The 19887-nt window shown below is 56.5% G+C and overlaps 2 protein-coding genes across 7 annotated transcripts in view; one reads left to right on the top strand and one right to left on the bottom strand.

Annotated features, from left to right (window-relative positions):
• Positions 1-11441, top strand: part of ZNRF1 (zinc and ring finger 1) — a 99082-nt gene extending 87641 nt beyond the window's left edge. Inside the window, exons 3-5 of one of the 4 annotated variants that reach the window (XM_035024777.1) lie at positions 6243-6348; positions 7535-7626; positions 9883-11441. In XM_035024777.1, the coding sequence (XP_034880668.1) occupies positions 6243-6348; positions 7535-7592 (164 nt within the window). In that variant the 3' untranslated portion in view covers positions 7593-7626; positions 9883-11441. Of the gene's footprint in view, positions 1-6242; positions 6349-7534; positions 7627-8497; positions 9087-9882 lie in introns of those variants that run through there. The other 3 variants (XM_035024776.1, XM_035024775.1, XM_035024774.1) reach the window with 3 other exon arrangements.
• A 235-nt stretch (positions 11442-11676) lies between these two features.
• LDHD (lactate dehydrogenase D) lies at positions 11677-17067 on the bottom strand. Of its 3 annotated transcripts, XM_035024771.1 has the most exons (12): positions 16936-17059; positions 16543-16590; positions 16088-16200; positions 15737-15878; positions 15381-15522; positions 15096-15255; positions 14630-14829; positions 14409-14537; positions 14196-14323; positions 13548-13638; positions 13349-13460; positions 11677-13274 (listed from the first exon to the last, which is right to left on the bottom strand). In XM_035024771.1, exons 1-12 carry the CDS (start codon positions 17008-17010, stop codon positions 13109-13111), a joined length of 1506 nt encoding a protein of 501 aa, XP_034880662.1. In that variant the 5' UTR covers positions 17011-17059; the 3' UTR covers positions 11677-13108. The 3 variants fall into 3 exon arrangements, with proteins under 3 accessions (XP_034880662.1, XP_034880663.1, XP_034880664.1); XM_035024772.1 differs by lacking the exon at positions 16543-16590 and having other exon boundaries at positions 16936-17057; XM_035024773.1 differs by lacking the exon at positions 11677-13274 and having other exon boundaries at positions 13370-13460; positions 14196-14337; positions 16936-17067.
• Between the last annotated feature and the right edge of the window lie 2820 nt (positions 17068-19887).

The following is a 19887-nucleotide window of genomic DNA, read 5'->3' as shown; positions in this document are numbered from 1 at the left end:
CAAAGTTTCTTTAAAGGAAAGGGAATCTGACCCCCCCCCCCCCCGAAAAGCAGGAATACCTCCGCTAGTTTACCCCGAGCCAGCAGACTTGTGTAAATGGTGCCTGTTTGGCCTGCATTCCTGCTGAGACCCTGTGGTTGCGATGGACCTGCCTTTTCTTAAGCCTGGAGGAACCACGTCCTGGCGGAGGACTGTGCCCAACCCAGTGGGGCCCTGCCAGGGGCTATTGTTAGGTGCTGTAGCGGTGCCAGACTCAGAGGTGTCTGCCCTGGGACCCCTCCTCCAGGAGGGAGGGCTGGAGGGAGCTCCGGCGGCTGCTGACCGGAGGGCTGCAGGGTGAGTGAGGAGTCAGCAGGCAGGAGACCCACAGAGGCTCGCCACAGCGGGGACACCAGAATCAGGTGGCTACAAGAGAAGGGACTGAGTGGTGTCGCCGTGGGGAGCCTCAGTAAAGATGAAGCCCTCCAGGCCTGAACTTTATTGGCTGACCCTTCTGGGCTTCCATCATTGCAGCCAACCCGCCAAAACAATTGGAACACGCCCCACAATCTGGGGTGTTGGGCTGGGGATGCCACCAGTGGTACGGGAAGTCTCTGCGCTCCGTTACCCCTGCTCCTGGAGATTTCCCAAGAGGGGAGCTGGTGAGACCTGGCGTTGATGGCACGGCCCCCCCTGAACCCCCAGGAGACGGCCTGGCATCTCTGCATCTGCCGAGGAGGCTGCAGGACCAGGTTCTACTGCCCCGGGGCCGGCACTGAGGCCAGGAGTTGGAGCCGGGGTCTGTGTCAGACTTGGGGTTCTCCCTCCGGCTCCTACCTTCCTTCCCACCAGGGCCTCGACTGCCGTTGGGCACCGGGGGCAATGCATTATGTCTGGTCCTGCTCTCAGCTGCCGGCTCCGAGCTGCACCAACTTCAGCCTTCCCCCCAGGGTGCCGGTGCTGGCAGAAATGGATCTGTAGCTGTCTGGGCCTCCCTGCCCGCTCCATGACACCAGCAGCTCTGGGGGTCCCCTGGGGAATGTGGGAGCCGGGGCTCCCCATGGGGCAGCTCAGCCTCATGGCGGCACTAGGGGGGCAGAATGCGGCTCCCTCAGTCTAGGCTCCTGCACCCTTCTTGGGCCGCACATGCACAGTAGTTCCACAAGAAGAGAAAGATCTGGGACGCCTGGGTGGCTCAGTCGGTTAGGCGTCTGCCTTCAGCTCAGGTCATGATCCCAGGGTCCTGGGATCGAGTCCCCCATCGGGCTCCCTGCTCCGCGGGGAGCCTGCTTCTCCCTCTGCCTCTGCTTCTCTCTCTCTCTCTCTCTCTCTCATGAATAAATAAATAATATCTTTAAAAAAAAAAAAAGAAGAGAAAGATCTGAGACTGGGATGGGTGGTGTTTTCCAGCTTTCCTCTTCCAGGGAAGAGACCCTGTCGCCTGGTCCTTTAAGGAAAGGAGGTAAGGTGGCCAAGTGGAAGGACCTCGTCTTGGGAGCCATGGCCACTTACCAGCTACATGAGCTGATCCAGAGACCTCCCCTGAAAGATCTTTCACATTCACTGAGATGTTTCTGTGGCATCCTTGTATATAGCTCGCCCCAAAGAAGTGAAGCCTCCTTTCTCTCCTCCTCCTAGATCTTTCTTTGACAAAAGCAGCTGTTAGAGTGCTCCCCCTATATCTCAGGGAGGGAGCAGAAGTATGCAGTCACCTCCCACCCCTGCCCCACCCCCGCCCCACCCCAGCATCACCCCTCCCGCTGTGGCGCCGGAGAGTTTTGCCTCTGGTTTGGCTCCCTAGTCTAGTTGAGGGATAGGCATTGGCATCATTTAGCACCACCCCCAGCCAGACCAAACACTTCTGAACTCCCCCTTGGGCAGTGACCTTGGCTTTGCACAGGGCATCAGGAAGCTTGGCGGGGCCGGGCCGGGTGGTGGTGGTGGTTAGGAGCCAGTAAGAAAAAGGCAGAAAGCACAGCTTCGTTTCTGTGTTCTCCTCAACCGGCATCGGTTAAGGCCCCCTCCCATGGGTACCTGGGGATACCAAGGGACATTTGTGTCCGTCTTCCAGGTGGCCTCAATTTGTGCCAGGCCCAGGGTCCCCGACAGCGGGCAGCAGCCTCCTGCAGGACGAGTATGGAAATCCCTTGGAAATCCCACAGGAACCAGTTGGTAGCCGGGCATCAGTTTCAGCCATTTCCACCCGCCTGCTGAGCTCCCAGGGACATCTGGGGGCTGCTGATTGCAGAACTCCAGGGATTGGGACAGGAAGTTTTACTCAGCCCACTCAGGCCTGGGGCCGGATCTGTGTAGCTCCCACTTTCCCCTCTGGGAAGAATGCCGCTCCCTGGGCACCGTGCTGGGTGTGAATACCGCTGGCCTCCCCACACTGTCAGGTTCCCAGCCCCTCACTCCTCCCTATCCTCGCCACTCCAGGCCCCAGGGAAATGTGCTCCCCAGCCGGGTGGGGCAGCCCACAGTTTCTTGCCGCCCAGGCTGCAGCCCCAGGCTGGCTGGTGAGGCACATGCTTCGCGAAGTGTTGTGTGCTGGTAATTGATTGTTCAGAAGAAAATGCATCTGACCTTCTTGTGCTCAAGCCCGAGTCCTTGGTTAGAAAAAGGAACAGGAAGCTGTTTGGGACCCAGGGAATTCTAACCTGCCCCTCAGCCTCCCTGCTGGGGTGCCAGTCAGTGGGGGAGGGGGGAATGCAGGGGATATTGACTTGGATCTGTAACCTTACTGCACCGCAAGGATAGGAACTCATCCATAAGTGTGGGGAGGGCTCCATGAACAGGAGCCAGGGCCCAAACTCACTTTACCAATGAGATGCCTGAGGCAGAGAGGGCAGAAGTCATTGCCCAGGAATGTCTACAGGATGGCTCTGCCTTCTCAAAGCCAGACCGGTTTTCTCCTCCCATCTTTTTTGGAGATTTTTCCTCCAGTGTTTTATTATGAAAGTGTCAGACATACAGCAAAGTTTGAGTGTTTCACCGTGAGCACCCAAATCCCCACCATCCAGAGTCTACGTTTTCCTGCACCTGCTCAGTCACACAGCTCTGTCCACCAAATCCACCTGTCGATGCATTTCAGAGCCACATGAAAACACCAGTACACTTCCTTCTTGGGGTTTTTAATTCTAAAGGTAATGCACGGGCAAATAAATGTAAAAATACATAAAAACATTTTGCTTCTAGTCCTCCTTTCCTCCACCATTGAAGTGTAGATCCTCCCAGATGTTTTCTGTGCTTACACGAACATACAGATGCACACATATATTTCAATATGGAGGGCATCCAGTGCTTCAGGAAATGGGATCGCGCCCTTTTACTGATCCACCACGTGCCACATTTGGAGTCTGAGGTGACACTCCAAGGGCAGACTGATGGTGTGCCATCTGGTTTTTCTGTTCTTGTCAACTTTCGGGTGGGCCTGTGGATTAGCCTGATGTTGGCAGGAAATGACCCCAGGTGGTTGCGGTCAGGCAGCTGAGAGTGACTTCTGTGCACAGGGACGTCAGTCCTGAACTGGTCCTATCTTAGGCTTTTTCCTCAGGGTTCATGGTAGGGAGCTTTGAGGCACTTTGGCCCTCTAGGCCATGAAGAATCCTTGTTTTTCTGGGCCCCAGATGTTTCCCTTCCCACCAGAGTAATCAGAGAGCACCCAGAAACAGCAAGGGAGGGGGCACCATGTGAAGGGTTCCAGGCCCTGCACTACCACTCGCAAAGCCCCAACTTAGGCAAGGTGCTTGACTTCTCGGGCTTCAGTATCCTCCTTGGCAAAATGGGACCAGCACATATGCCCCGTCGCTCATGAAGTTGTGAGGCTCGGTTGAACACACACACGCGCACGCATGCGCACACACACACACACACAATCCAGTAGGCATCACTGGCAGTGCTCGAGGACAAGTGAGGAACTGATCCTGCTTCCAGCTCGCCTTTCTTCACATCCATAACCCCACCCTCTTGGTATTTCTCCTGTGGTTTGGGAACTTCTGAGTAACCTTGGCTTCCTTCACCCCTTGCACTTGCCTTTCAGATGTTAGAGTTAACCTTGTGTTCTGTCTTCTGCCCTCTTGGATTTCAGTGAATCTCTATCCCACATCTACACCCATCACCCACGTCTCTCTTCTCAACCCCAGATCCAGACTCCAGTGGACTCCTGGAGGTTTCCATTAGCGTGTCCCAGTGGAGACGCCTGGTCAGCACCTCCCACCCAACTCTGAACTCACTTCTGCCTGTCCTCCTCTTCCCGGGTCCTCTGTCCTAGTGACGAGTACCTGCCGCTTGCCCAGCTGCCCTGGTCAGTGCGTGCCATCCCTCCCTCCTTGCCCTCATGGCTAGTGCAGGCCCTGAGTCCTTCCCTCCAGCGCTGCTGCATCAGCGTCCAGAGCGAGCTTCCCGTCTCTGAGCTCTGCCAGCCCATTCTCCAGTAGTCAGCAGAGACCAGCTGCGATCGGGTTGCACCTCCAGAGCCTCGCAGTGAACCAGATGAAGCCCGGGCACAGCAGAACACGAGTTCGTCCTGGGGGTGTCGGTCTCACCCCCCCTACCCCATTGTGGCCCCACGGCTCTCTGCACACGCCATAGCAAACTTCCTGCTGTTCCCAGTGCACAGATACTGTTCCTGTTGCCTGAAATGTCCTTCCCTGAACAGTCCCCACCCTGACAGGGCATCAGCCATACCCTCATACCTGGACTTGTATGCATCATAAGGCTTCCTAGAAAGTGGTTTGCTGTTCATTTCCGTTTTCTTGTCCGCCTCCCCTGGGAGACTATGACTTCAATCCTGAGACCGTGGCTTCTTTACGGAGTTGCCAGCACCAGAATGTCATAGAAACTTAATAAGGGGCTGCTTCCCCAGCCACGGTGCTCTGCCTATTTTTCTCAGGCTTTTCCGGCTGTGGCTGTGCAAGGAGCCTGTGGTGTGCAGTAGCTTCCTTCCATTCCTTTTTTTGTGGGGGACCTTTTTTTCTTCTTTTTTAAATTGAGTCATAGTAGCATTTAGGATCTTCCCAATGCTGTGCTACCACCATCTCCGTCTAGTTACAGTTTTCAAAAGAAAACCCCCCCATGACTGTACTTTTATCTAAAATAGAGTCCATCTCAAAGAGCCAGAGGGTAGAATGGTAGTCACCAGGGGCCGAGGGGATGGGGAAATGGGGAGTTGCCATTCGAGGGGTGTAGAGTTTCAGTCATGCCAGAAGAGTAAGTTCTGGAGACCTGGCGCCCAGCATTCTGCCTGCAACTGATAATACTGTTCTGCACACTTAAAAATCTGTCAAAAGGGTGGATCTCCTCCTAAGTGTTCTTACCACCGGAAAAGGGGAAGAAGAAAACCCCTTACCCATAAAACACTCCCCCCCGCCCATCCCTCCTGCCCCCAGCCCCGGGGCCTACTTCTTGTCCAGATTGGCCTATGCTGTGCATTTCACAGAAAGGAGTCGTTGGATAGGTGACTTTTTGTGTCTGGCTTCCTTCACTTCGCCTGATGTTCTCCAGGTCCATCCACACTGCAGGCCCACATCGGCGCTCCGCCCCTTTCCCACAGCTGAGTGACACTCCGTTGTAGGGAGAGATCCCGTTTGTTTTTGTTTTTGTTTTTTTTTTAAGATTTATTTATTTGAGAGAGAGAATGAGATAGAGAGCATGAGAGGGGGGAGGGTCAGAGAGAGAGGCAGACCCCCTGCTGAGCAGGGAGCCCGACGTGGGACTCGATCCTGGGACTCCAGGATCATGACCTGAGCCGAAGGCAGTCGCTTAACCAACTGAGCCACCCAGGCACCCGAGATCCCGTTTGTTAATCCAGTTCTCGGCTGCGGGCACTGGGGTTGTTGCCACCTGTTGGCTGTTGCGCACATGCTCGCCCGAGCAGCCACTGGAGTTCTGGCCTCGCTCCCCTTCACCGTGCTTTGCCAAACCAGAACTCCGTGCACCTGGGCCGTGTATGATTTGGGGACGGTCTGCTCAGGGAGGCAGCTGGCCTCTGCTACAGGCCTATCCCCTCCCGAGCCCATTTCACCCTCCATCCCCTGGCCGCTTCTTTGGTAATTCATCCCACTCTGTCTTCAGATAATTGATGTGCGCTGTGCATGTCTTGTCTCAGGTCAGGGTACCCTTGGTCTCCTGTGTCGCCCACACAGCCTTGCCCACTTCAGGTGACCCAAGCAGTCCCAACCAAGTTCCTAGACCTGTGCCGGCTTTGTGCCACCTGTCTGCTGGTGACTGACCCTCTCCCACTCTCCTCCGTGCCCCCTTTGCAGATGACGTGCTGACGAAAGACGCGGGTGAGTGTGTGATCTGCCTGGAGGAGTTGCTTCAGGGGGACACGATAGCCAGGCTGCCCTGCCTGTGCATTTATCACAAAAGGTACGGAAGGGCCACCAGGGCCAGGGCATCCCCATCTGAGATCCCAGAGGGTTCCTTCCCTGCAGCTGGGGGAGAGAAGGGGGGACCCTCATCACTAGCCATTCGGTCCCCACTGGTTGTGGGATGACCTGCCCTCCCACCGAGGGCTCTAAGTGAGGTGGAGGCAGAGCAGGTCTCTGGTTTGGCAGCCTGGATGGCGAGGGCTGACAGACCTGTGGAGCCCCACAGGTTGGACGCACTTAGGATCCCACCTGAAGGTTGGTTCTGCATGCATCTCCTTGAGCCTTTTCTTCCTCCACGGGCCCCTCTGTGTGGCCACGGCGCTAAAAGCTGCTGGAATTAACAGGGCTGAGAGTCGTCCTCGGGCTCCAGTACGAGCCTCGCTCTTGTTTCCAGCTAGAAAGAAGACACCTCCTTACCCAAGATGGGAGGACACTCTGTGCGCCATCTGCTCTTGGCTCCTTGAGTCCCAGAGCTGCTTCTGACACACAGGCTTTTTCACAGCCCGCCGCACAGGGCTACTGGCCACGAGGTAGTTGTAGTGCCTGGCACGCAGATGTGGCTGGTGCCCGAGAGGCTCGAGGTCGGCCCCAGGGGAGGGGGCCTTGGCCTGGGCCCAGCACACAGTGCTCCAGGGTCCCAGGGAGGCACCACTCAGAACCAGAAGATGGAAATGTTTGGCTCTGGGGGGAAATTATGCAAATTATCTACCTGCTTCCTGTGTTTGAAGATACCCAGATGTTGGCTTCCAAATCAGAAAGCTGTCTTGGGGCAATCTCTGTTCCCTGTCTGGTTCAGATGGTCCTTTCTACAAACACTGGAGACCAGGGTTTCACTGTCAGCCTCCTGTCCGGCCCTCCCTTTCCACCTTCTCCAGGAAAGGCTCCATGCCGACCACAACCCACCAAGCCACATAGAGGGCCATACTCCCCACTTCCTGCAGCTCCCAGATCCACCCAATCCTATACCCACCATGCTGGGCTGATGCCTCAGGCTGAGCTGAGATCAGTCTTGGTGTTCTCCCTTCTTCCTGCTTCAAAAAGTGGGTGTCTGGTGTTTTCCCCTGAGGTCCTCATGAGCGAGATTTAGCAAACCTCTGCTCAGAAGCCTGACCCTTGGAGAATGCCCCCTAAGGAACAGCCTGGTCAGCGGTAACCTGTCTCCCCTTGCCACCTCCCTGCCTCAGCTGCATAGATTCGTGGTTTGAAGTGAACAGATCTTGTCCAGAACATCCCGCAGACTGACCCTGCTGGGCTCGCTTGCTGACTCCTCTCAAAGGTGAGCCCGTGGTTGGGGATGCTCCAGGCTCAAGGCCTGGGGTCAAGTCACTCTGGGGCCTGGAGGGTAGGGAATTCGGTTGCCCTTGCACACCCCATGAAGAGGGGAGCATCTTATAGTTAGTGATTCTATGGGGGGCGGGGGGGCAGGGGCTGGTATGATTCTCCGGGAAGGATAGGAAATATGAACTCACAAGGTAATGAAGGAGAACCTGCTCAGTAGAATTAGATTCATTGGGAAAAGACCAGGGTATTCCAGACATCTAAAGTGAGTCTCCCTGAAGAAGGTTCAGAAAGATCCCGTGGAATGTGCCGGCTGGGAGAAGCAGCAGTGTGAGCTCTAGGACCAGACCCTGGGTTTGCGCCCCGCTCCGCCTCGTGCTTGAGGGGTGGCGAGGGCGAGTCCTGTCTCTCTGGGTCTCTGCTTCTTTGGGGCCAGGGGGACAACCTCACTCCCTGTCCCCATATGGACATCCCACTTATTAAACACGACAGCCTGGGGGACGGTACACTGTCCTCTGTGGCGCTCACCTGTGATCATGTCACTGCTGGTTCTTCCCGCCTGCAGGCCACCTGCCTCTCACGCTGACACACACACACACAGAGCCCACTTCCAGACGAATCTCTGCAGCAGGCCGGCACAGCCTTCCCCAACAGACCTCTGCTGACCATCCTATCCTGTCCCCCGTCCCACCTGTCCCTGCGAGTTCTGGTCCGGCACTTTCTTTTTTCTGGCAAACCAACAAAACCCGCCAGAGAAACCAAAACCCTGACTCCACCTCATCTCACATCCAAAGGTTTTGGGGCCTCTTTTCTCTCTTGCTCTCGCTCTCTTGTTTTTGTTTGTTTTGTTTTCCTTTGTTCTTCATTAGGTTTATTTTATTTATTCCAAGTAAACTCTCAGAACAGCTGATGATGTCAGACAAATCAGGGACATTTGCTCTTTTTACCTTCCCCTCAAAAACTGAGGACACGGGGAGAAGAAAAAGCAAGGGTGAGAGTGAGGCAGAGGGACTGGGCCAACGCCGGAGCAGGAGTCCCAACCCCGGCGGGACGTTTGGCTTCGGGCCCCAGAGCGGAACCACAGACGCCCGGCCAGCCTCGGCGGGATGCACGTGGCCGGCCTTGGCCGCCAGAGCGCGACTTACGTGTTCCGGTCCACACAGGGACAGCCAGCCCCCGTTCCTGAGAGGAGGCATCGGACACGGGCAGAGCTGAGCTGGGGACACCAGTGGGAACAGGGCACCCCTTCTGCACTGACTTCCAGAGAATGGTTCTCCCTTTCTCCCTGAGGACACCAAATTGGATGAGAGCGAGTTTGAGAGAAGAATCAACTGCTATCCTTCCCCTCACCCCTCATCCCAGGAGGGAAAGGGCATTTTCTTTTACACCTTTGAAAGGCGTTGTGGGTCTGTCTAAAGTGTTTACAAAAAAAAAAAAAAAAAAAATTATAAAAAAAAAGTCTAGTGTCGACTGGTGTTTTCCCTCGTGATGTTTACAGATTGCTGTCTGCCGCCCGGCTAGAACCCCCTCAGTGACAGAGACGAACAGGGCCGCGCACGGTCTCCTGTGCCCAGCGCCCCCCTGTCGGCCCTCTATCACCAACCACTCTGCCTTGGGTGGTGGCTTTTGTTTTTGTTTTTGTTTTTGTTTTTTGGGGGGTTGTGGTTGGTTGTTTGTTTCCTCCATTATTCTGGCTTGGTTTTGCACTTTTCTCCCCTTGGGACCCTGATATGTAACTTCATTGCCAAAAAAACAACCCATCCAGGATCTTCTCCTCTCCATTCCCTTTTCCTCTCCCTCCTTCGCTCCTGGTTCTGGTCAGTTCAGAGGATTTAACAATCACAAGTGTCCTGCAAAAATGCCTGAACATTTTTCTTAGACCCTTGTGGATTTTTTTTTTCCAGAAAACTTAGACAAAAGACTTATTAAAGGAATATGTACAGTTATCCCTGTTTTCAGGCACTCTGTTTGAGAACATTTTAGCCATTGATGTTCACACGTGGCATCAGCCCATGCAAGATAGGTTTCTGTATTTATATATTAAAATACAAAAAAAAAAAAAAACCTTATAAAATGTTTAAAAAAATGTTCAAAGCTTGGGGGAAAAGCTTTCTTCATTAGTCAAGGTGTTTTGATATGGTATTAAAATGTCTAATAAAAGGTGCACTGTGTGACTAATTTAATGAGGTATTATTAAACAATCAAGAAGTGGGGCTTGAAGGCCTATCCCCCATTCCCTCACCTACCTCCTTAGCCTTCCTCCAGGCTGCTACTTGGCACTACGGGAGTGTGAAGTGGTCCTCAGAGCAGTCATGCCTGGGCAGAGTGAACCTGGCAGGTCAGACCCGAGTCCTTCAGGGTTCCTGGCCCTCCCAAGCATCATGGAGTCCATCTGCCATCACCTGTGGAGTGGTTGTGACAGAACTCTTCAGGAAAGATCTGCGGGGGCAAAAGATCTTGCGGCCAGTGGAGGCTGCAAGGATGTGGATTCTTCCAGGTATCGGCCCAGTCCCCGCCTTCATCCTCAGCTCCCCATCCCACATCCCATCCTGCCCTGCCTGTTGCTCAGTCTGCGTCTCAGTGCTGACTCATGGGCATGCTTCACTGAGGCCCAGAAAGAGGCCCTGCTTTGGGGCTGAGCCAGCTCAGAGCCCTTGAACTAGAAGCAGCCACTCCGGGCTCACAAGAGTTGGCACACCTCAAGCTGGGCGGGAAGCTCAGAGCAGGGGGTAGGGACGCATGCCCGGCCTGTCCCCGTGCCAGAGGGGCTCCTGGAGCGGCATTCCAGAGCCTCCCTCCGCAGAAGCTGCGGAGGAAGGCTCTGGAGGGAGATGCCTCCAGGCTTCTGTGCCCACACCCCTCCCCAGGCCCTCGAGTGCCCTTGCCTCTGTGGGCTCTGCCTCCCCAGGCCCTGTCTCTGCAGTCCTCTAGTGTCATGCGCCTCCTGAAGCACCCACTCTCTGCAAGGGCAGTGCAGGCCAGTGGGCAGGTGTGAACCAAGGCACAGGCACGCTCAGCATGTTCAGAGAAATGCTAACGAAGAATTTGGGTCTGAGCCTGGGCCTTAGCGTCAGACCCCTGCCCCGGGATGAGGGAGCCCCCCCCCCCGGGGACCAATCATCCCCAGGGTGGCAAGAGCATGAGCTCTAAACTGTCTGCATGTGAGCTCCTCTGTTGGGCAGAATGATCCTGGGGAGATGACTTTGCTCTTCTGAACTTCAGATTCAATTGCATGTGAGTCGGGGGACAGAGTCGCACAGCTCAGAGGTCACCATGAGGGTCAGAGAATCTGCCCGGAAGCCTCTGGCACATGCATAGCAGGCTCCCTGGTAGTTCTGTCACCGCAAAGAGCACTGTTCTATTCACAGCACCTCCTGCTTCTGCCTGGCAACTGTGTCTCCCTGTTCTAAATTTAATTCCTCTAGCAAAGCTGGCCCTGGAGATCTCCTTGCCTGACCCCTGGGCCTGCAGGCGAAGGCTTCTGTGACCACCTTGGTGGCTTAGGCCCTGCGGCCTTGGCAGCACCCTGGGTGAGCCAAGTGGTCATGACCCGGTGGGGCAGGCTGGAGCCCATGCCAGGCTGGTCCCTGTCCCCACCCCCAGCGACTTGCACTCGCACCCAGCGCATGGCAGCCCTCTGCTGGCTGTGGTGTTCTCTGAATCCCCCCGGGTTGCCACTAGTCCTCTGGTCGGGGTGGAATGAGCTGGTGCAGGCTCCCCAGGTGGGACTGGTCTGTCATTCATGCTCCATCCAGGCAGCTCTCCCAAGCTCTGTCTTTCCAGGAGGGGAGGGAATCAGCAGGAACTGCGAGGGGGCTTCTGCACGCTTTGGGGCTTCCCTCCACTAAGGGCCCAGCACGCTTTGGGGGGCTTTGTGGGCAGAAGCACCTCACTAAGACCGTTCATCTAGCAGCCATTTAACAGTGTTGAGGTTTTTAGAAGGTCCTTATGCTTAGGAGATAGATGCTGAATTCTGTAGGTAAATGGTGTCAAGAAATGTGTAACTCAATTCCAGATGGTTCCCCAGAAAGTACACACACAAAGCAAATAAGGCAAAAATAGTCACTTGAGTCTTCAGGGGCTGGTATTTCAGTGAACAGTGTGCTTGTTCTTTCAGCTCATCAAAGAAGAGCCGTCCCCAGTAAGGGGAGAAACCTCCATTGCAGACTTCTCCCCTGAGCTTAGGGGCGAGGCAGTCGGGTGGAGGTGGGGGGTGCGGCCAGGGAGCCGTATGTCCAGACACGCGCGGCTGATGCTTAGATTGTTCGTGGAGCAGGGTTGCTTGGGGAGAGCCGGTGACCCCTTGGCCCAGCGACTGCTCGTGGCCCCAGGGTAGAAACGTCGCAGAGGAGCAAACTGGGCTGAGTCCAGCGTTAAGAGTGGCTTCCAAGAACCAAGTTGGGCTGAGGAGTCCCAGAAGGGCAGCCTCTGCCCAGGGCTTGGACAGCTGATGGGGAGAGGTGGCTTGTGGGGGTAAGGGGAGATGGGAGGGTCCAACTGGCCTCCCTGCTTTGCTCACCCAGCACCTTTGCTCAGGGGCCAAGGGAGATGGGCCCACATGATGGGCTCCTGGGGCGGAGTTTAGAGACTGGCTTCCAGGACACCAAGCCTCCCCCACCCCAACCTTGGGGAAGTGGGGGGGGGACCCAGGGCAGGGAGCTGTAGGCCCTGGACAGAGGTGAGTCCTGGGTGCCACTGCCCAGCGCGGATGCTCTGGTGTTGGGCGCCCTCTCGTGGGCTTGGGAATAACTGACAAGTTCACGGACCAAGCGGTCTGGCCAGGGATCCTAAGGCCCGGGGAGGCCCAGGGGAGGGCAGATCCTGACTTGGAGGGGAAAAGCTAGTAATCTGATACATCACAGCATGGAGCAATATAATACAAGGAGAAAAATTTCACTTCCATTTCCACTGATTGGCAACAGCCACTTGGAGAACATGTGGTCTGTCATGAGGGATATCGGCCATGGGCCATGAATGTCGTCCTCAGGCACTGGTCTTCTCACCAGCAGATGGGACAGGGACCTGGGTCCCTGGAAGTGACTTTCAGTAGCCTAAGCACTATCCCCTCCCAGGCTGCAGGAAGTCAGAGGACAGGCAGGGGAGAAGGGACGAGGGACAAGGACAAAGGTCAGAGAACCTGAAGGAGGTAGGGAGGGCAGGCACAGGAGGCCATTCACAGGCACTGTCTGCTCATCTCCAGACTGCTGCAAATGGGGTTCTGGTTTATTTCAGGAGTCCAAGGACACCTACACCAGGAAAGCGTGTTCCTGTCACCAGACAAGTGGAGTAGGGCTAAGAGAGCTCAGTCCCTGAGGCCTTGCCCCTGGTCCCCGGCAGCAGGGAGGCCCTGACCAAGGGGAAGGCAGGCAAGGACCCCTGCAGGTCTGGGCCAAGACAGAACTGTTCTGTGACAAGAAGGAAGGTTCCAGAACAGGAGGTTCCACTGTCTGGGGGCTTGTGGGCCAAGGGCTTGGAGCCCCTCACAGCACCTTGCCTGGGTTCATGAGGCCTCGGGGATCCAGCATGGCCTTCAGCTGCCGCATGATCTCTATGCCCACGGCGCCCACCTCCTCCTGTAGCAGCTGCCGCTTGCCCAGCCCAATGCCGTGTTCCCCAGTACACGTCCCGTGGAGCGCCAGTGCCCGCCTGGGAGGCAGTGAAGAGATCCTCAGCAGGGTGCTCCTCCGCCCCTCCCCACCAGCCAAGGGTTTTGCTCTTACCTGCCCAGATGTTCTCCAAAGGCCTTGACCCTGCGCAACTCCTCGGCGTCCTCTGGGTCCACCAGCAGGATGCAGTGGAAATTGCCATCGCCCACGTGTCCAACAATGGTGCCTGGGGGCCCAGAAGACAGAGATGCTGCCCCAGCCCAGCCCATCCCCCTTCCCTCCCGCATGGAGCTCCAGCAGCGGGCATGCCGACCTGTGAGTCCCGAGGCCTTCAGGTCCTCCTTGGTCTGCACCAGGATCTCCGGCAGCCGGGAGATGGGCACACACACGTCGGTGGAATAGCCCTAGTTGGGGGCAGGTTTGTGAGGTTCTCCCCCCTTACCCCCCGCCGCCCCGGATGTTAAGAGGTCCTTGTGGTCAAGGTTAAGAACAGGTCAGAGGAGGCTGGGCCTCACCCACAAAAACTAGCTGCTTTTCTCTAGGCCTGTTTCCCCTGGACAGCTGGACAAATGGCCAGAGTGAGTGCCCTGCCCTGCCTGCGGAGGCTTCCCCAGCTCTCACCTTGCTCCCCGCCCGGCTCCGTGCAGGGCCCCGAGCGGCCCACGAGGCCAAGCCTTCGCACGTGCTGCCTGGAGCCCAGTGTCCCCTTCCTGTTGGCTGACCCCTTCCACTTCATCATCTCTCTCCAGCCAGCCTCACAAACCCTAAGAGCACCTGCGCTGTCCCTGTGCCCAGGCGGGGGCTCCCTCCCGAGGGTTTGGCAGACAACTACTTTCCCCGCTAGACAGTGTCTGAGAAATAGCTGGGTAGGGGCAGTGCTGCCCATGGTGGGTCTCAGCGTACTGCTCAGGACAACAGGGTGGCGGGCTGCGGGTGCCGCCACCACCCCAGCCCAACTCACCTTGCAGCCCGGCCGCAGGGCCAGAGTGGCGTACCAGGCGTTGTGCCGCGCTGCCCAGAGCCGGCTGCGCTCCTCGGCCTCCTTGGCCCAGAAGAAGTGGGAGGCTCCGTTGTGCTGGCTGATCTCCTCTGCAAGGGGGGGGCTGGGGGGTGTCACACGGGACCTTACTCAGGGCCAGCCTGTGCCCCCCCACCCCACAGCACCCCAGCACACCTGCCCGCTCTATCTGCTCGGCCAGTGCCCGCTCAGATCCGTGGAACTCGAGGAAGAGTGTGGGCGCCACAGAGCAGGTCAGCCGGCTGTGCCTGTTGCAGGCATCCATCATGACTTCATCCAGAAACTCTGGGGCCAAGGAGAGGGCAGGTGAGGGGAGGCCGACTTCAAAGGGGGCCTCTTCCGGGGAGCCCACCTGGACTGCCCAGTCCCCAGCTCACCGATGCGGGCCAGGGGCACTGCAGCCTGGAGGATGTGAACAGTGGTGTCCATGGCTGCCTGGACACTGGGAAATGCACAGGTGGCGGCCACCGTGGCCTCAGGGGCAGGGTGCAGGCGCAGGGTGGCAGCTGTGATGAGTCCTAGTGTCCCCTCAGAGCCCACAAAGAGCCCCGTGAGGTTGTAGCCAGCTGCACTCTTCCTGGATGCCGGGGACACATAAGGTAGGTGAGTACCCAGCCATGAGATGATGGGTTTCTGGCCGCAAGCCTGAGCCGGAAGCCCAGCTCCGTCCCCCAGGCCCCTGCCAGGTGGGGGCGTCGGCCCAGCCTGCCATCACGACAGCTGTTCCTTGCACAGCCCCAACTGGCCTGGCGCAGGAAGAACTGAGTCTCAGACCAGAGCAGACTCATTAGCCTGGTCCACCAATCCAGGAGGCCCCCATTTCCGTGGGGAGAGGGTGCTCACCGGAAGTGCCGGCCGGGGCCTGCGGTATGAAGCAGCCGGCCGCCCGGCAGCACCACCTCCAGGTTGAGCACGTTGTCCCGCATCGTGCCATAGCGCAAAGCATTGGTGCCGGAGGCCGCCGTGGCCACCATGCCGCAGAGTGAGGCGTCTGCGCCTGGGTCTGCAGGGCAGAGTGCGGCCTGGGGCAAGTACCCGGGGATGGAGGGGTCCCCTCGCGCCCCAGAAACAGCCCTGCCACCTGGGAGCCTGCAGGGCCCCAGGGAAGGGCCTCAAGTTCCAGCCTACCCACAGGAAACCAGAGGCCACTGTCCCGCAGGTAGGTGTTGAGAGTTTTGCGGGTGACGCCTGGCTCCACCACCACAGAGAAGTCCTCCGGATTCAGCTTCAGGATTCGGTCCATGTGGGTCAGGTTGATGCAGACACCACCCTGGCAGGAAGGGGTGCCAAGGAGCTGAGGGACCCGCGTCTTCCCAGAGCCAGGCCACCTTCCATAGGATCTCCTCTCCAGGCTGACCTGGCAGCCAGTCCGGAGCCCGCCCCCCGCCCCCCATGGCAGGTAAGGCGGGGTGGAGGCAGCCACTAGTGTGACAAGCGGGAGGGGGCCAGAGCCCAGGCAGGGCGGGGGCGGGGGGGCTGCCTACCTGCACGGCACAGACTCCACCCTCAAGCCCAGTGCCAGTGCCAAACGGGATGATGGGCACTCCTTGGCTGTAGCACAGGGCTGCCAGCCGGCTGACCTGTTCCACATTCTGGGGCCACACCACGGCGCCTGGGGGTTGGCACCTAGAACCAGACCCTTAGCAGTTTCTGGGAGCATGGTACCCACTGGTCCTGTTCATTCCCAAGGAGCCCCAAGGTATCACAGGGCCTGAGGCTACACGGTGGGAGAGGGATGGGTGTGGAGGAGAGGCAGAGAAGGCCAGAGCCCCCCTAAAACGGATGGGTGGGGGAGAAGACAGCCCAGGGCTCCGGTAGGGGAGGGGCCCCCACACCTGTGCATGGACTCATCGTGCCCATGCTGCTCACGGTCGGCGGCAGCAGTCGACATGTGCGGGCTCCCCACAACTGCCTTCAGAGCCTCCACAAAGCCTTTGCTGAGCTCACCCTGCAGAGAAGAAACACACTGCCAGAGTCGCCCAGAGGCACCTGGGGCCCCGGTGGCAGGTCCTGGGGTGGGGGAGGGGCTGCCGGCACTTCTGGCCTCCCCACGCCCCACTGACACCACCCCGAGGGCCAGCACCGCTAGGCCTTGCCAGCGGGTCCACTGGAAGCAAACCCACTCTACAAAGATGCCCCTTTCCAAACAGAACCATCGAGGTCAATGTTTCACGTGGGAAAAAACACCACCTGGGTAAAGATAGGAGCCAGATTCACTCTACAGAAAGGAACATCGCAGGGTTCCATAACGTAGCCAGCCCTGCCTAAGTGGCTCAGAAGCGTTACTTATCTCTGCCCGTCCTCCAACACTGCCCCAGGCACACCGAGAAACGCCGAGCTTGATAAAGAATGGGAATGGAAAGCCTCACGGCCAGTCCACAGAGGGGCGCCGCCTCCCACATTCTTACCTCCCAGGCATTGTTTCTTAAAATGTGTCTGCATATTTGGGAGCCCCAAAGAGGGCGCCCTGGAGCCCGTACACTTTTGATTTTACACCCCATTTATAGTCCCATTTGTGGCAGCTGGGGGGGCCTCGGCCCATCTCACTCAACACCCACGCTTCGCAGAGTGAGCCCAGCGATCCTCTGCTCAAGGTCACAGGGTGCTGGTGCAGCGCAGAGCCTGGCGGAAACTTGGCATCTGGCCGCCCACCCTCCAGCGGGCTTCCCCTCCCCCCACCTACCTGCGTTCCCCTGGAGCAGTAGCCCCTCCAGGGGAACAGCCCCCAGGTCGCGGCAGCGCGGAGCAGACCGGCCATAGCGGGGTGCGCACTGAGGCGGGTGGCCAGGTGGCCGCACCAGCCCCTCGGCTGTGCAGGGGGTGGGGCTGCTTAAGGTGGCGCGGCCTTAAGGTGGCCCTGCCAGACCCTGCTGAGTCAGGCACGGCAGCAGGCTTGTGTCAGTTCTCCCAACGGAGAGGTGAGGCTTACCTAACACAAAGGGAAACAGGAGAGCAGCTTCTTTGGGGCTTAACGCTCTGCGGTGGCTTCCCTTGGTCTTTCAAACAAAGACAGGCTCCTTGCCATGGACTTAAACGTCCTGCCGGTCCCTGCTCCCCTCTCCATCAACCCCACTTCTTTCCAATCTCCTCTTTGGCATCTGAGTTCCAGTTTCCCTTTGGGTTCCTGTATCGCCTTAGCTCCAGCTCATCTCGGGGCCTTGGCGCACACCCTTTGTCTCTCTTACCCTGCCACTCTCAGCTTGTGTCACAGTTAGAGGAGACCGAGAGCAGGACTGTGAGGAGGGAAGTGCATGGAGCCAACTTCGGGGATGGGATGGAGTAGGGCAGTGAGGCAAGCCCGGAAGGCTCCCTGGAAGAGGAGAGCTAAGTGTGCGTTATAGTTCACCAGCTAAGTAAAGGAAAAGCCGGCTGTTCTTTCATCTCCACCCTCCCGCTGGGTGAATTTCAGAACCATCCTGCAGTGATGGGGCTGCCGCTCTTGAAGCTCTTCCAAGCTCCGTTTTCCTTCCACAGCAAATTTGGAGAAGCATGCTGCTAACATTACTAAGATAAAGCTGTTCCCAGCTTTGTTTTTCTTCTCAATTGAATCACGAATACAAACTCCTACTTGGGTCCTTCTCCCCAGCCACGTATGAATGAATTCACATTTCCACTCTCTGTGTGTTGCTTAACTGGCTTGTCTCAAAAAACATCTCTTTTACAGTTGGTTAGTTCAAATCAAGATCCCGTGAAAGTCCACACAATGCGTTTGGTTAACATGTCTCATAAATCTCTTTTCATCTCTAGCGGTTTCCCTCTCCCCTCACTTTTTTCCCATGCCATTTATTTGTTAAACTGGGTCGCATGGGACTCGTGGGTGGCTCAGTCGGTTAAGTTTCTGCCTTCAGTTCAGGTCATGATCCCAGGGTCCTGGGATCGAGCCCCACATCGGGCTCCTTGCTCGGCAGGGAGCCTGTCGGCAGGGAGCCTGCTTCTCCCTCTGCCTGCAGCTCCCCCTGCTTGTGTTCTCTCTATGTCAGATAAATAAAGAAAATCTTTAAAAATAAATAAATAAAAGAAACTGGATAGCTTGTTTTGCAGAATTTTCCACATTCTGTGGATGATTGCATCCATGTGGTATTGTTTAATATCTTCCTCTAGTCTCTGTATTTCACGTAAATTGTTAGATCAAGATGTGGCGCTGTCCAGTACAACTTTCTGTTACTTACGGAAGTGTTCTGTATCTGTGCTTCCATTAGCCACACGTAGCTAATGGTCCTGGAGGTACCTATGATCGGAGGAGAGACGCCAGGGAGACTTTGTGGCAAACCCTAAAAGAAGAACCCCAATATAGATCTCTAAGGTTTGGGAGCAGGGTCATGACATTTGCAACAGAGACTATACACCATTCAAAAAAGTACCCCTGGCCCACTACTAGGTCCTGGTTATGATGGTGAATGTGACCACAAGACATCAAGTGCCCACATGGCCGGAGGTGGCCATCATGAGCTGTGAACGTTCTATCAGACTCACCGAGTCATAAAGGCAGATGGGTCCAAAACAACCCAGCACTAGACAAAAGAGAAATAGACAGAATTGGGCACAAGCAGGGCCAGAGGGCAAAGTAAGCTGCACAGGTAGGTGGCTTGGATCCCCAGGTCACCCACCATTGCCTGACCAGCACCTTTCCCTCATTTCACACCTATATGGCTGTAACAGGGAGCTCTTATTACCAACTGATAGAAGAAGGAAGAGTTCAAGCCCGATTCATGAAAGGGTTGGCTCAGTATGAGGGTGTAAGCTAACAATGGACTATCACTGCACGGTAGCTCCACTTAGGGGTAACTGAAGTCCCTCCAGTCGGCAGAGCTCCAGGTCACGCACCTGATCATCCCCTCTCGTAAAAAGAAAAATGGCTCGATAGAACAATAAGTATAGGCTCGTGGGCAACAGTGAATGGCTTGAGGGAGAAAGAATGGAAAATCAGGGTCCAAGAGGTTTGGAGAAGAGGCATGTAGATGGATCTCTAGGAGTAAGCACAAAGTGGGATCTCTGGAGCACGGGCATTGCATGTTAACGCCCACCAGCGAGCCTCTGCCACGGAAGACCAAACGAAGCAGATAGCATGCTTCTGCTGGTTATCACTGGCCAATGATATCAGTGGTCAGTGACCACTCCAACGTTGGCACGTGGTAGTAGGGATAGAGGCAAAAAATGAATCCACTAGCATGGAACCCACTCACCACGGCTGATCTGGCTACTGCCCCTGCTGGGTGTTCACCTGCTGCAACACTGAATCCCCCACCTAGTACCATTCCTCAAGGAGACCAGCCAGCCTCTTGGTCACAAGTCAGTTGTCTTGGACTTCCTCCATTCTGAAAGGGGAGCAATTTATGCGGGCTGAAATCAACATAACACATATTGTGTGTCTGGGTTTGCCTCTCCTGCCTCCATAGCCTCAGCCAGCCCTACTGTCTGAAGGTTCCCAGAGTATCTGATCCACCAACATGGTATACCACATAACATCACCTAAGACCGAACAACCCACTCTTTTTTTTTTTTTTTTTTTTGGTCAGGTCAGAGGCCACTGACCTTACAGGGCAATGGTGGAATGGCCTTTGGGAGGTAAAACTGAGGTGCTAGTTTGGACATGCATCTACTCAACTGTAGTGCAAGAAGAGGAAGATATTTTTAT

Source organism: Mirounga leonina, unplaced genomic scaffold, assembly GCF_011800145.1.
Source record: "Mirounga leonina isolate KUSES-001 unplaced genomic scaffold, KU_Mleo_1.0 Mir_180, whole genome shotgun sequence".
NCBI lineage: Eukaryota > Metazoa > Chordata > Mammalia > Carnivora > Phocidae > Mirounga > Mirounga leonina.
This window is presented reverse-complemented; position numbering and strand designations above follow the sequence as displayed.